Raw genomic sequence first — 15,122 nt, 5'->3', positions numbered from 1 at the left:
AAATAAATAAATAAATAAACAAACAAACAAACAAAGATCAGGTGTTCCTAAAGCATGATTTGTAAGTCCAGTTGGCTAGTCATACAGTGGAGTCTGCTGTCTTCAGTGTAGGCACAGGTAATTGTTGAATGTGTAAATCCTCACAAGCTCACATTGTTGAGGCTGGGCTGATATCTCTGACACCATCTGGATGGAAAAAGACCTCTCGGGGGTCTGGGTTCTCTGTCTTCTGTGATTGCTGTGGGCTGTGCAGTGACCTTGTGGCTTAGGAGGATGGAGGAAGAAGAGGAGGAAGAGGCAGGAACAGGGAATGGGTGACAAGATGGTCAAACCATCAGGGAAGAGGCCGTGAAAATAGAAGAATATAACTAAAGAGACAAAAGAACCCAAATACAGGTAAATGAATAGCTCTTCATTAGCCTCGAGGAAGTTACATTATTATAGCCCACTTCACTTACTCCAGCTCTTGAGACTTAGTTTTGTTTATTGTGCCATGCCTGTTTGCCAAAGGGCCTGGTGGTAATTCTTAAGCTATGAGGAAAATAACACGTTTTTAAAGAAGTGCTGGACTGGGAGTATAGCTCTGTGGTACAGCATCTGCCTGGTAAGCACAAGGTCCTGAGTTCAATTCCCAGGACAAAAAAAAAAAAAAAAAATAAGATAAATAAATAAAAAAGAAAGGCAATGTACTTTTAAAATGTTCTGTTAGAAATGTCTGTAGGCCAGGGAGATAGCTCAGTAGAATAAGCACTTGCCTTGCAAGCACAAAGGCCTGAATTCAATCCCCAGTTCCAACAAAAAACAAAAAAGAAATTTCTGATTTTCTTTTTTATTTCTATGGTGTAAAGATTCACTTAGGTCTCCTTTCCTAATGATAAAGAATATTCTATAAAATCTATTACAGTTGGAGAGATAGCTCAGCAGCATAAACACGTGCCTGGCAAGTGCAAAGCACAAAGTCCTGAGTTAGATCCCCAGTATTAAAAAGAAAAAGAAAAAAACTTCTGTAGCTCTCTAGGAAACATTGATTTACATCTGGGGATATTGTAGCATCTTATTTGTAAGCAGATTAAAAATAAAGAAGCAACTAAATAAAAACAGCAGTAGTGCTGGGGATAGTGTGTTTGTCCAGCATTCACAAGGTCCTGGGTTTAGGCCTCTGCCCTGAAACCAAAAAAATGATAGACAAGCATTCCCAAAATAGATTAATTTTGAGAAATAATCAACATGGAAACTGCTTATATTCCAGAAGATCTCAAGAATAAAGTTTTATTTCAAGGGCCAGCCAAATAGCTCAATAGATTAAAGAGCCTGCGAGCAGATGTGCTGGCCCCACCCCTGGGGTGTACTGAGACAGCAATTGAGACTGGGTGTGGTGGCGCAGCCTGTAATCCCAGCTCTTGGGAGGCTGTAAACAGGCGGATCACTACAAGCCCAATCTAGTAGTGAGACCCTGAACACCCTGTAGGTCCTGCCCTAAAATACAAAAAAAAAAAAGTTTTATTTCAGAAAATAAGAAAAAGAAAAGAAAATAAGAAAAAGAACAGGGAGACATAAGTAAATTCCATAATGAGATATGGTCTGAGTAAAAGGGATTTTAATTGTTGATCCTAAAAACATTAACATCAATTTTTTAAAGATCTAACCTTTAAAAGTTTATTACTTTGATACATAGTTATTGTAGTGACATTTAATAGAGTTTTGGAAATATGTACTTTGAGTATTTAAGTTTGTGTCAGACTAAAATTGAACTTAATTGTAAAAAGTATTTTTGAAAGTCCTGAATTGATTCCTGTTTTTGTTCTTGCTAGTGGCATAAGAAGGGACTGGCCTTATTATTCTGCATATTGCAGTTCTTGTCAATGACCTGGTAAGTCTTCTCAAGTGCTACTTAAAAAGTTAAAATGGTGTGGAATGGCATGTGAAGCTTTTTGTTTGGAATCTGCCAAACTCTGAAAATAGAGATTAGAAGCGTGCTTTGGAGCTAGACCTTGGGAGACAACGTGAGGTGTCCTAAGTTGATGAGTGTGCCTAAATGGTACCTTTAGGAGGCTCTGAGGTGTACTCACATAGAAGTAAGGTGATGTGTTCTGGGAACAAAAACTGATATGTGGACAGTGCCCATGATGTTACAGAAGAGGCCAAATCACAGGATGACCTTAGTGAAGATCAGTTCACCAGGCATCCTGCACTCTGTCCTGGGTACTTGCAAGTAGGAGCTACTCCTCATGTGCGTTATGTGGTCCTGCGCTAACCTAGAGATGCTTTCTACATGGGCAGTGACTTGAACACTTGCTCAGTGCTGTTCTCTAGTATTCTTCTACGGGCAGTTTTCTCTCCCACTTTCTAAGCACCTGAGTGCACATCTCCCTGGGGACACTGTCCTGTTCCTCGCAGCCCTTTGTGTATCCTGCCCCCATCTGGTCCATCTGTGTCAAGGCTGTGAAGTTTGGTCTGACTGAATATGCCTCTGCAGGCTCCTTGCCCTCTTCCATATTAGATAATGTTTGCCTTTGTTTCCTAGAGGTATGTCTTGCTTGACTCCTAATACCACTAACCTCTCCCTAGTTTTACAATTTTAAATCTCTTTTTATTTGTTTTCCAGCCTGGAATCAGTTGTTCTTTTGACCCTATTCCTTTATAACTGTCCACATATTTCAGTTACTGTATAATGTTGATGTTTTTTCACTGCAATATGGAGAAATGGAATCTCTTGGTTATTTTCTCTCCTTTTGACCTTTTTTCCTAATTTTTATTCGATAACTGATTTATTCCTAAAGAAGAATATAGTATTTCTCAGTTATTTTATATTTCTGCTTAAAAAAATAAAAGTAACTTTATAATGGCATGCCCACAGTTTGGTGTGCGTCAGAATTGACTGGAGTGTTTGGTAATAGTGGTCTAGAGCCATTGCTCTGTGGAAGAGCACTTACCCAGCTTGCCTAAGGCCCAAGGTTCAGTCCCTGGTACTGAAAAACAAAAAACAAAAAATGGAAAAAAACACAAAACCAGATGATATGAATAAAACAGTCTTGAGATTGAAGATATCTGGATGGGGCCTAACGCTCCAAGTTTTAAACAAGGGACCCTTTCCCTTTGGTCAAAAAAAAAAAAAAAAAAAACCTTTCCCTTTGGTCTGGAATCACACTGAGAGCCTCTAGGAGCGCTGTGCTGCGGTGGTAGACGCAGCCTCTTGGTGTAAAGTAAGCAGCAGTGTAGAGCACATGTTAACATGCTTGACTCTCTGTTGCAGGTACAGTTTGTCATACATCCCATATGCAAGGTGAGCTTGTTTGAATTTCATTATTTCCAGTTCTTAAAAGAAAATTACATGAATTTAAATAATTTTTACTATAGAATTTTAAGAGCCCCTGCCCTTGTTAACTTTGATTTCTTGCTTAAAGAAAGGAAATACTTTTTTAAATGCATTGAAAAGCTTGCTACATAGTGTCCCCACGGAAGTATCTTGAATGTGTGTAGTAGGTGGGGTTGGGAGTTTCCTCCTGCTTTATAACTTGAACATTTGTAGTTAGGAGATTATTCCAAATTCCTCTGTGGCTAGACATTCAGTAATGATGGCACAGAAACTCCAGTAAAACAAGTTTTTACTTTTGGGGAAAAAAATGAGATGTGATACATGAATGTTTGTTTTTAGAAGCAGAAACATGCATAGACTATATAATCAAGAGGTAACTGCCATTTTCTTAAACATTTATGAAGATATTTTGATTTAGCCAGGGAGGAATACCAAAACTAATTCAGATTTAGACCTGAGAGATTTGGAAAAGATTTGGAGAGGTATGACTTCGCTTCTTTGTGAAATTAGAAGATGTGTGTTTTTTTTTTTTTTTCTTTTTTCTTTTGGGTCAAAAAAGCAAAATTATTTACCTATAATAAACAAGGAAAAAAATTAGTTTCAGATAGATTATCTTCCTGATGAACATTTACTATAAGGAGAAAAAAATGAGCCAGAGTCAAGTACAGAGAGCAAGAGCAGCAGGCCCCGCACTGCCGCGCAGCTGCTCCAGGGCGCTTCGCAGCATTCAGCATGGAGGACGGTTAGCGAGGCACCGGGGCTGTGCGGCTGGTCCCGGGTTCTGCACAGGGGGCGCCAGTCTTGAAAATGACCACCCCTTCTGCAGAAATTTAGGGTTCTGCACAAAAGAACAAATTGAGGAGTAAGTCTCATATTTTTTGGTGGATATTTTTAACAAAGAAGAAGGTTTTTTAAAAATAAATGTATTATGTAATAATTCAGACATATAGTTATGGAAGAAAATGTAAAAGGTGAATGAGGTTTATCACATTAATGTTTTATAATTTTAGGATGCAGTGATAAGCCGTGTGCTTTTGAAATCCAGTTCTGGCTGGGAGTGGTGGCACATGCCTGTAATCCTAGCACTTAGGAGGCTGAGGTAGGAGGAAGCCAGGAGTTAAAGGCCAGCCTGAGTTACAAAAGTGAGGCCCTCTCAAGAAACTAGAAACAAAATAAAACATAAAATTTAGTTCATTCATTCTTTTTCAAAGTTAGTTCTTTTGTTAGGCTATTATTGGTGTTTAAAATCTTTTTCTTTGTATTAAGATCAGCATGTATGCTGGAGAAAATTTCTTAGGTAAACCCCATTTTGGCAACATATTCTAGTCTGAGTTTTTTTTTTTTTTTTTTAGCAAAGTTCTAGTTAATTAAAAGCCATGGAAGAGTCCAGTGAGTTCCAGGCAAAGAGGCTGTAGTTGGTAGGAACTCATTTTACAGATTTGCTCTTGAGAAATGTTGCTACATTCTGGTTTTTCCCTCCTTTTCACCAGGGATGCAGTACTTAAATGCTGCTCTTCTATCCTAAGTTAAAAATCAGAAGCATCTCCTGGGAAGGAACATTGGAGTGTGGTGGACTGTTGTGCAGGGGGCTGTTCCTGGTGCAGTGATCACTCCAGCGGCGTCACAGGCTCATTTTGTGTCCTGGTAAAACCACTCTTAGAGTGTTCCACGCACCTGGCTTTGTACTGTGTGTTATTAACACGATCTTCCAAAGATGAGGAGATTTTAATCATTGTCAATTGTAAATACTCTTTAGCCAGTTTTTTAAATCTTTTCAAAGGGGCTTTGGAAATGTGAATATTTAAGGGATAAATCTATGCTGTGAGATGTATGCAGATTATTTGGCTTTTAAAAAAATCTACATTTTTGAGATACCCATTTTTTAACTTTAAAAATGTGAAGCTTTGTGCTTTATGCTTAAAATTCCTTATTGTATACATGTAATAAAAATAATATATATATCTTTACAATTTTAAAATAAACCCATTCTTGGAAAAATAACATTTTCTGGATTGAATTTATAATATTTTAAGTGATTCAATAAATTTTTTTCGGGGCTGGTGAGATGGCTCAATGGTCTAAAGGAGCTACTTGGAACAAGCTTAGCAAAGCACAGGGACCGCTGTTCAATCCCCCAGCACCACATGCCAGCCAGCCCCGCCCCCTGGTGGGCTGAGCTGGACACACACACACACACACACACACACACACACACATAAATAAATAAAATTAAATTAAATTTTTTTCATGTCATCTTTATGTAGACAAAGAATATACAGACTCTGTCTTAAGTAGTTCAGGTGTGGGAAAGGCATCGGCCCTGAAAACAGCGCTAGCGAGGCAGTCTGGAAGGAATGTAAGTGGGGCAGTGGTCACAAAGGTGCTGGCAGAGGGAGGTGACCCTGGTACCAGCCAAAACAGGAAGCTGCCTTACCCTGAAATGGGGATCAGAGCAGGAGACCATCACAGGACTGGGGGTTGGAGGCTATTGAGAGGTGGCAGAGAGGGAGAAGCCATAGCCTGACGCCTCTCTTCCCTCGTGCACTGACCCTAGCCTAGCCAGTGTTCAACAGGAAGGGCCAAGTAGGTACAGCCAGTGTGGTACTGGAGTGCAAAGAGAAGGTGGTCCGATCTCAGGCTAGTGAGATTGGTTAGGGAAGCGGGCCACTGAAAAATCACTTTTGCATAGTTAGCCTGGTAAACCAGGGACAGCAGGCAGATCCTCGTGGAGATGTATCCTTATAGGACAGAGTAATGATTGCTGGGACATTGTGAGTGCTTGAGAGTATTGTTGTTATAACAGAGTGGAGCATTGGCCAGGCTCAGACCCAAGGATGGCAGAAGTTGAGCCTACTGGCTACCATCCTCCTCCATTGGTGCAAGGAAGAGTAGTCTGAGGGATGAGGAGGTACTGTGCAGGACAGCTCTACAGCTTGGCCCCAAGGAGGTGTCAGTTGTCACAGTGGGGACTGCTGCTACAGAGGCTCCTCAGGGTCCCTTGGGGTGTGGAATGTAGGGCACTAGCTGTAGGGCAGACCGTGGCAACCGCTGAGTGGAGGAGGGGGCTGGTGTGGAGGAGGTGGGGCCAGTGATGCAGGAAACAGGTTGTGGACAACACACTCCAAGGGACCAGTTTTGCTTTAGACAATTAGCAAATGGCAGTAATACGATAAGAGCTTAGCACTCAGAACACATTGGGGAAAAGCTGTCATGTGCTACATACCCGCGGTGGGCCTGATATGGCCCTGTTGGTGCACACTAGGGGTGACCAGGATGTGTGAGAGACATCCACTCCTGCCGTCCAGTGTGCTGTGCTGTGCCTGTCAATCATCTTGTCTGCTTCCCTGTCAACATGAGGCAGGAACATTACACAGGGAAGAAAACAACTGGGAATGCCACTGAGAAATGGCTGTTGACTTTTAAGTTGAAATGCTTTCTGATTGGTTGGGCTAGGGTTAGCCTCACCAAAAGTGGGGCCTTCTAGGAATCCATTTGAAAGAAGTAGGAATCAGCTAGAAAACCTGAATTCCAGGCACCCTCGCTGCTGAACTCTGGAGTCCTTGAGCAAGAGCTACACAGGACAGAGCACAGATCACTCGCAGAGAGTAACACACCCATCCTGCCTGGAGCAGAAGTTAGAGTGGAGGCTCTGCAGAGTTACAGTTGGGGCAATATGTGCCTCGGACCCACCCTGGTGTGTGCGGAGCGGGTAAGAAGCATCTCAGGGAGAACATGGAGCACCTTTGGGTAAAGTCCCTCTGTGGAGTGGGACCCGGCCCAGGACAGAAGTAGGTTCTTAAATCTTCAGAGGCTGTGAAGAGATGTGCCAGAACACAGATGTGGTTTCACCCTGCTGGAGCTCTCAGGCTTCCTGGCTGAAAACGATGCTCTCAGAGCCGGCCCAGAGATGGTGACAGTGGCCCACATCTGAAGACCTGGGCTGCTGGGGTTGGGGAGCGAGCTGTGAGCACAGCCCTGCACCAGCCTCAGAGCCGGGGACCTGCTGTGCTCCTGTGCAGGGGCAGGAGACGGTGCTCTTAGCTCGGCACTTGAGTCCCTGTCCAGCTGAGCCTGCCCGTCTCCACCCCTACAAGGATGCAGGGCAGGGAGGACAGGTGTCAGAGCGCCCTAGAAAGAGCGGGAGCCTGGCTGCATTTTCCACCCTGAACAGGGCCAGCCGAAGCCTGTGCCACAGCTTCTTTTTGTGTGGATGCCACTTAAGCAAGGTAGTTAAAATTCAGCTTCTGTTGAGGCCAGAGAGGACACGTGTGAGTCTAAGCGCCTGCGGGATTCTTCAGGCTGGGCTTTACCGAAGGGCCCCCTGGCTTCTGAGTCAAATGTGCAGTGTGCTGGGATGAGGGAAAGGACAAAACAAAGAAGGGAAAAAGATACATTTATGTCTGCAGGCTGGCTTGGGTAACTACTGCTCACCTCTGCTGGTCTAGTGAAAGGAGCACTTAATGCTTAAATGTTTTTCTCTTTAATTTCTTACAATGTTTTAAAATCAGTTTTGCATGTTTATATCTGGTAATCTGAACTAGTTTTAAGATAACATGTTGAATTCCTATTATTTTGTTTGGTGAACTTCTGTAACATTTCTTAATTTTTTTCTTTTTTTTACCATTTTGTGTTCTCCTAAAAAAAAAAGGCTTGAGCGTGACAGTGTGTGCTCTGTCCTTACCCTGCCTTTCCTCTTCTGTGTCCTCCTTCCTTACCTCTTAGGTGCTTATCCAGCTGGCCAACAGCAGGAGCAGGAATGGCAGTTGACGAGCACACATTAGTGTGTGCTTGATGCGGTGTGGCTGGCACCAAGGTCCGTTCCCATGAATGTGCAAGGAGTCGCCCTGAGAAATCATGCCAGGGGGCCGCAGCAGGGGGCCGTGGTAGGCTTTAGGGCTTCATGGTCACTTTGACCTACCACGGCCCCATGATGCACAATGTAGTGTTTCTGCGTTGAGTGTTCCATTGTTTTTTTCTGGAGCCTCAAAAGCATCCCTAAATGTTGATAACTTTTGGCATGGACACATGAGACGCTGCTCTCGTGAAGTTCAGCAGCTACTTCCGAGGAAGGAGCACTAAAGCTGGGGCAGGGAACTCTGAGCAGGTTTGCCTGCCCTCAGCATGGAGTTCTGGGTGGTGCCTACCCACCTCTTTTTAAACCTGATCAGGCATTTCACTCTAGGCCTCAAATTGCTTATCTCAAAGAAGGTAAGGGCTGATGACGTGGCTCTGTGAGCTAAGTGCCTGCTTAAGCAAATGCAGGGACTGGGGTTCGATCCCTGGTACCAAATACATTAAAAAAAAAAAAAGAAAAGAAAAGAAAAGTTAAAGCTGAGGTTGGACTGGCTTTGACGCCATTGGATTTGTGGGAAGCAAAAGAGCATGGACAGTGCTGGCCACCATTCAGTGTATAGGCTACCAAAGAAGGGTGGGCATCCATCATGTCTGTGAAAGTGGACTGCAGTAAAATGCAGAAGAGACTGATTTTATACATCTCTGATTCTTTGGGATATAGTGGTCTCAGTGCCTGGGTGACCCCACAGTGAACCACAGAGGGAAGCATGTCAGGGCTCGGGCATCATTGGTGCAGGCTGCTGAGGGTAGGCCATGCATGGCGGGTATCAGCAGTGTTGGGTGTGTCTTCATCCCTCAGGGTTCTGGCCACACTGATTTGTGGCAGCTGTCACAGCAAGACCCTGGTGTAGGACCTTGTATGCCAATGACCCAGATGACTGACAGGAACTCAGGGTTCCAGGAGCTGGGGAGGTCAAGTGGAGGACCTTGCAACTGGACCAGCACCAGCAGTTAGGGCAGAGTCGAAGGAAGAACTCACATTGATGTTTGAAGGCTGCCTTATCTTTATTATCCCCAGAATAGAACCTTGGACTTTGTGTTGTGTTTCCCCATAAACACAGATGATACCATCTCTTGAAGTTTAAAACTAAACCATGAAAATGTTTTCAAGGCTTCTCTGAAGTTGTTGTTGAATTTCCAGTGGCTCAGGTGAAAAATACTGAATGTGGACCTCAGCTGTGACAGTGGACATGCCTGTCAGCTGCCAGTTAGCCTAGTCAACTCATACCTAGAGTACACAACCATACTCCACACTAAAGACATTTTATCTTAAGACAGCGTCACCTAAGTTACCCAGGCTGACCTTGAATCTTTCTGCTTCAGTCTCTTGAGTAACTGGAATTAGTAGGCATGGCCATCTTTTTAAATTTTAAATTTTGAGAATTTTAACTCATCACTTTGCAGTACAACTCCTATCCTAAAGTTATTTGGTCACTTTCTTGGTGTCATCTTCCTGCTGTAGCTGCCACTGGCTGGCCTTGCATGTGACAGTTGATGTCAGTGACTTCAGCACTAAACAGCTAGTGCTGTTTTCCTGTGCTCCCTTCCAGGCCAAGCCACTCTTCTAACTTCTGAAAGGCCAAAATGTCTCTGACTCTCAAGCAGCAGGCCAACTCCCAGCTTCCCAGCTTCTGGGCTGGGACAGCCATCTGGGAAGGCATGAAGAATCCCAGTTCCTGGTCTGGTTCTCATGTACATCAGTCTGGGCAAGGTGTAGTGGCACATACCTGTAATCCCAGCACTGGTGAGGCTGAGGCAGGAGGATTACTTCAAGTTCAAGGCCAGTTTGGGCTACAAAGGAGTTCAAGGTCAGCCTGATCTGCATATCAACACTGTGTCTCAAAAAGAAAATAAATAGTACAACAGTCTGAAAAAACTTACTTTCTTGGCTCACATGTACCCAGATTTCTACTCCTTTGGAGGTGGAAGCTCACAAGGTCCAGCCCCCTGCCAGGTGGCTTTTCCTTCTTCAGCATGATGGTCCCATCTGGATTTGGATTCACATTCCTGGAATTGAAGCTCCTTGAGCTGGGTGGTGTTGGGCTGGTGCCTCACATTCTCAGTACAATAGATACAGAAATGTAAATGGGAGTGCTAGTCTCATAGACTTTCTTGAATATGAAAAAGCTCTTAGTATTAGGAAGTTGCCTGGCCACCCCTGCCTCTCACCCTTCTCACTTCCACTGCTGTAGCACCCTAAGAGTTAGTACATACACAATCTGTCAGCCCACTGAGAGAAGCAGACTATAGTTTGCATGTTATCTTGGGCTCCAGCACCGCTTTTGAATTGCTTGGGTCCACAGGTGACATGCTGTTATCCAGCTTTTAGTTGATTTTCTTCTTGAACTGTGCCCCCAGATCAAATGGCATCTGATCCCAAGCCCCCTACCCCCTTCATCCTTTCCTGGCACACGCCAATTCCCATACCTTCCTAAACACTGTAACCTGGAATGAGACCCTGTGTGTTTCCAGCACCTTAGGACTTAAATTGAGCCTACAGGCAGAGGCTGGCTATCCCCGAGGCCTTGACAGAGTTGAAGTCTCCTGTGACCCAGCATTCAGTTTTGAAAGTGTCTCTGAAGTTCATTCAGAGTATGTAAATACCGGTTGATTTTGAGGGGCTGGCAGAAGTCATGGCCAGCCCCATCCCCCAGTCTGGTGAGAACTGTTTTTGCCACCTCTCAAATTTGCTTGACTACTCTATCCAGCAGCTGTCTGCTGCAGAACAGAGGAGGGAGAGGGTGCCATGCTGCTCTGACCCAGTAGGGGCCACCAGTTTACTCACATTTGCATATGCTCTGACCTAACCGAGGGCCATAACCCTCACAGTCTGACTTTGTACCCAGGTTCACCCAGGCAAGCTGCTGGTATGAAAAAGTAATTTTTGGAGAACTGAACAGTTGATGGTTATCCTTAGGTGTAATACAGGGACTGGTCCTGTGAATCTTTTTGATTTATTCGATAAAAGTAAGTATAATGTAGGAATATTTTAGTGCCTCTGAAACCAAGATACACATTGATGGTAAATACTCATTTGTAATCATCTGGTGTGATAGTGAAACTTGCTTTCAATAATCATTAAAACTGTTCCTTGTTTTCTGTGACATCGTTATGAAGCTGAAACCTTTACCAAGTTATAATTGGGTTTGTATAGTAAAATAGGTTTTTTTTTTATTTTAAAACAACTCTTTAAGGAGTGGCATTAACTGTAAGTGAACCACAAATGACTCAGTGAACCCCACTCCCTGCACCCCATGAGACTCCTTGGTGATTCCAGAACGTGCAGCTGGCACAACCACATTGATCCGCGATCTCTTTCCCACCATGTCGTAAGATTTTCTCTCCAATGTGCTAAGCACCACGGGTTCCCCCAGGGACCCGCTCCCCACTTCTGATGGGAGGGCCAGCTGGGCTGGGTGAAGGGGTAGAGGCGCTGGGCCCCAGCTGCCGCCCCTGCCTCTTGTCTGGCACTTTGTCTCCCAGTCGGTGACACCAGCCCAGGACCTGTCAGGCCCGCGCCCCTAGCGACCGCGGCAGCTCCTCCTCCCGCCGCCGGCCCAGCCTGGCGCATCTCTGCGGAGCGGACCGGGAGACGCCAGGACTCGCCGGCGGCCCCGCGTTTGGTGGGCGCTCGCAGGGTTCAGCCCGGAGCCCGGGGTGGAGGAGCGCCCCGAGCCGCAAGGGGCGGGGGGAGGTGGGCGGTGCCGCTGCTTCAGGTCCGCGGGCTGGAGATTCTGCAGCTGAACGCAGGTGGGTGTAGCGGGCTTGGCCGTTCTGCAACAGATGGGGTAACAGGGGCTCGGGCCCGCGGTGCTCTGGGCTAAGACCCGCCGGTCTCCTTCCAGGGCGCTGACAGCAGCCAGCTCGGCGCACCATGCCCTTCCCGCCCGCGTCCACTCCGGGGGTCCCCGCCTCGCGTCCGCCTCCTCGCAGGCCCTGTGTGCAGCCGGCCGCCAGCACGGAAGAAAGGAAGAGACGGCCCCTCGAGATGTCTGAGGGGCTCCTCTCCAGCTCCTGGCCCTCAGCCACCCTGAAAAGGCCGCCGGCCCCCGAGCGCGCCCCGCCCCTGGCCTCACCCGGCCGCGCCGAGACCTCAGCCACGTGCGCCACGCCCCGGCCCGTGGGCTCCGGCCACAGCCCGGCTGCGATCTCGGCGGGGCCCAGGATGGACGGCGCCACGCGCTTCCACCTGAGCCTCACCCCTGAGGCCATCCTGGTCATCCAGAGGCGCCACCTGGAGAAACAGCTACTGGCCCGGCCCCGCAGACCCCTCCCCGCGCCGGCCGTGGACCCGCGGCGCGCGTCCACTCGCCGACCCGCTGCCCGTGGTGTGCAGGCCCCAGACCCACGCCCTGTGCTGCCGGTGTCGCTGCTCAACGAGCGGCACAAGTACGACGACGTGGAGTACGAGGAGGAAGTCGAGGGCCGCGACGAGGGCCTGGTGCGCAAGTGCACCGAGTGGCTTCGCGGTGTGGAGTCGGCAGCCGCCGCGCGCGACCGCGCCGGACCTTTGGGCTCGCTGCCGCACCTGAGCACACTGTGAGCCATGCGGGCCTGCGACCAGACCGCGCTAGGACCGCACCTGGGCCGCCCCCAGACCTGTGCTTCCCCGAGGTCCGTGGCCCACCTGCCGCCTTGTGAGCCCTGCCCACCCCGGGCCCGCCTCCTGCAGTGCTGCCCTCCTCTTGGTGCTCCACAAGTCTGCAGCCGTTGGGATGCCTCCCACCCCGCCCACGGTTTCCTGAGGCCCCAGGTGGGCAGGCCCTGTACCACTGTCTACGATGGGCATCGCTCTAGACATAGGCTGGGGTGAGCTGGATTGGCAGAAGGTGGGGGAACCAGGAGAGTGGCTGCCTGTTGTACACCTGGGACGTGGTGCTTCATTTATAAGTTTGGTGTTTTTCCCCAAATTAGAAAAATGTTAGAGGTTGGGAAGCCCAGAAACACAAAGTTAACCTCATTTCTGATTTTGGAAACGAGGCTTTACATCACAGGTGAATCTTAGTGAATTTTTCCTTCATGCCAAGTGAGCTCACACAGGCCCAGTCACACTTGCCCAGGTGCACGCACACACATGCACTTACACACAATTACAGACACAAAATCACTCACAGCTATAGGCAGTAATACACAAATCACACACCTGCACACACTCCTACACATGCTGTGCCGTGGAGCACAGATGAGGGATTGTTTTCAGTAGGTAGATTGGGGCAAGAGCAGGGGGTCAGGGTTGCTTTTGTTAAGAATGTGGTCTTTATTTGAACACTTATGAAATATGTCCTGTGCTAGGGGAGGAAAGATGACCATGAGGAGAGGAGGTGCAGAAAGTGCTGCACGTCCTGAGCCACAGGAGCAGTTGACAGGGACAGTGCGAGTCCTTGTGGGAGGTTACTGTTAGTTTTTCATTACTGAAATCCGTAAAGTGGTGGTGGTGTGCTGCTGTACATAGTGATTTAAAACTGTTACTTGAATTAAGGGTAAATCCTCTCTTAATAGCCAGCCCTTCTCCCTGTAACTGGAGCTGAATCTAGATAGGTCTTCCATGCATTTGAGTGTATCTAACACTAAGGATGGGAAGGAAATGAAAGCTTTTATAATCATATAAGGTTGGTTATAGAAAAGTAATGCAGGGCGGGGGAGATGGCTCAGTGGAATAAGTGCTTCCCTGGCAAGCGCAAGGGCCTGAGTTCAATCCCCGGTTCCACCAAAAAAAAAAAAGAAAAGTAATGCATTACCTCAATTTTTACTTATTTTGTAAGTCAATAACCAGTTTAGTGTTGATCTTTAGACTTTAATGTGTGGAATTTTAACTTTTAAAATCTTCATGGTTTTTTTTAAAAACTAGTTGTATATTTTTCTTGTGGAACTGTTTAATATCTCTGTCTAAGTTCCTAGCACCAGTTTCTTCAGACATAGGCCTTTAATTGAGTGGACATCAAATCAGCCTCCAGATGAGTCACAAAAAACAAAACCCCACCCATTGAATAATTGCTCTTTTCTGACCCATTTTTGAGAGCAGGTAGACTTACTTAAAATGAATATATTTATAGCACAGAGGCAAATCAGCCATACTGGCCAAAGCGGAGGCATAGTCTCTACAGTGCCCCTGTTCCCTCGGTGTGAGCTCTGAAGGCCATCGGTGCAAGACAGTTTGCTCCATACAGGGTGAGTGGAGAGGGAACTGATTCTGAGCTCAGGGCAGGCCCAGCGCTGCTTGGCCTCCCTGTATGTAATGCAAATAGCAGCAGTGGAGCTGCCCAGGTTTCTGTCCTTGCTTATCTTCTCTCTTCAGCAACATTCTGAAGATCTTCTTGGTCTCCTGAAGAGACCAGCGCTCCCCATGTGTGCCTGCCTATATGTCCTTCCTGTTCTTGTTTTGGTTCCTTCCTTCCAGGTCTCCTGTGCTCATCTCCTTCTTAACTACCCATGGCACAAAAGCTAGCGCTCTCCGCCGGTGCGTGTTTATGCACTACAGGGGGAGGGCCTTGTTCTTCACTTTGAAGGCAGATGAGGGGCACTGTGTTCACTGTTAATGGCTCCGTATAAAAAGCCAGAGAGGTCTCTTTACTGCTGTTGCTGACATTCTGAGAACTTTTCCTAAGTTACTGTGCTTTGATCTCTGAATGTTCAAATAAAAGAGATTCCAGCATGTGTGTTTCTTCTTGGGGAAGATGCTGGGAACTGGTCATATCTCTGAGGTATTCATAGTTTGCATGAGATTTTTCTCCAAAGTGGTGCTCAGCTCCCTGGTTCTGTAGTTTTCTGGGACTGTCAAGAGTTAGTGGTTCTCAATACTAGCAGAAGTTGCTTACAGTTAAGAATTCTGACAATAAGGGGCCGGGGAGATGGCTCAGTGGAATAAGCGCTTCCCTGGCAAGCGCAAGAGCCTGAGTTCAATCCCCAGTTCTGACCAAAAAAAAAAAAAAAAAAAGAATTCTGACAATAAATA

The 15,122-nt window shown here is 46.5% G+C and overlaps 2 protein-coding genes across 2 annotated transcripts in view; both read left to right on the top strand.

Moving 5' to 3' along the window:
- The window catches only part of Sft2d1 (SFT2 domain containing 1), a 26,768-nt gene extending 21,460 nt beyond the window's left edge, over nt 1-5,308 (top strand). The window contains exons 6-8 of the mRNA XM_004646219.2: nt 1,812-1,870; nt 3,254-3,283; nt 4,807-5,308. Coding sequence (XP_004646276.1) covers nt 1,812-1,870; nt 3,254-3,283; nt 4,807-4,846 — 129 coding nt within the window. The 3' untranslated portion in view covers nt 4,847-5,308. The remainder of the gene's footprint in view (nt 1-1,811; nt 1,871-3,253; nt 3,284-4,806) is intronic.
- A 6,736-nt stretch (nt 5,309-12,044) lies between these two features.
- Nucleotides 12,045-12,713, top strand: Prr18 (proline rich 18). The gene has a single exon (XM_004646233.1). It carries the CDS (start codon nt 12,045-12,047, stop codon nt 12,711-12,713), a length of 669 nt encoding a protein of 222 aa, XP_004646290.1.
- The last annotated feature ends 2,409 nt before the right edge of the window (nt 12,714-15,122 follow it).

This window comes from Octodon degus, unplaced genomic scaffold (assembly GCF_000260255.1).
Source record: "Octodon degus isolate 3935 unplaced genomic scaffold, OctDeg1.0 scaffold00261, whole genome shotgun sequence".
Taxonomy (NCBI): Eukaryota; Metazoa; Chordata; class Mammalia; order Rodentia; family Octodontidae; genus Octodon; species Octodon degus.
This window is presented reverse-complemented; position numbering and strand designations above follow the sequence as displayed.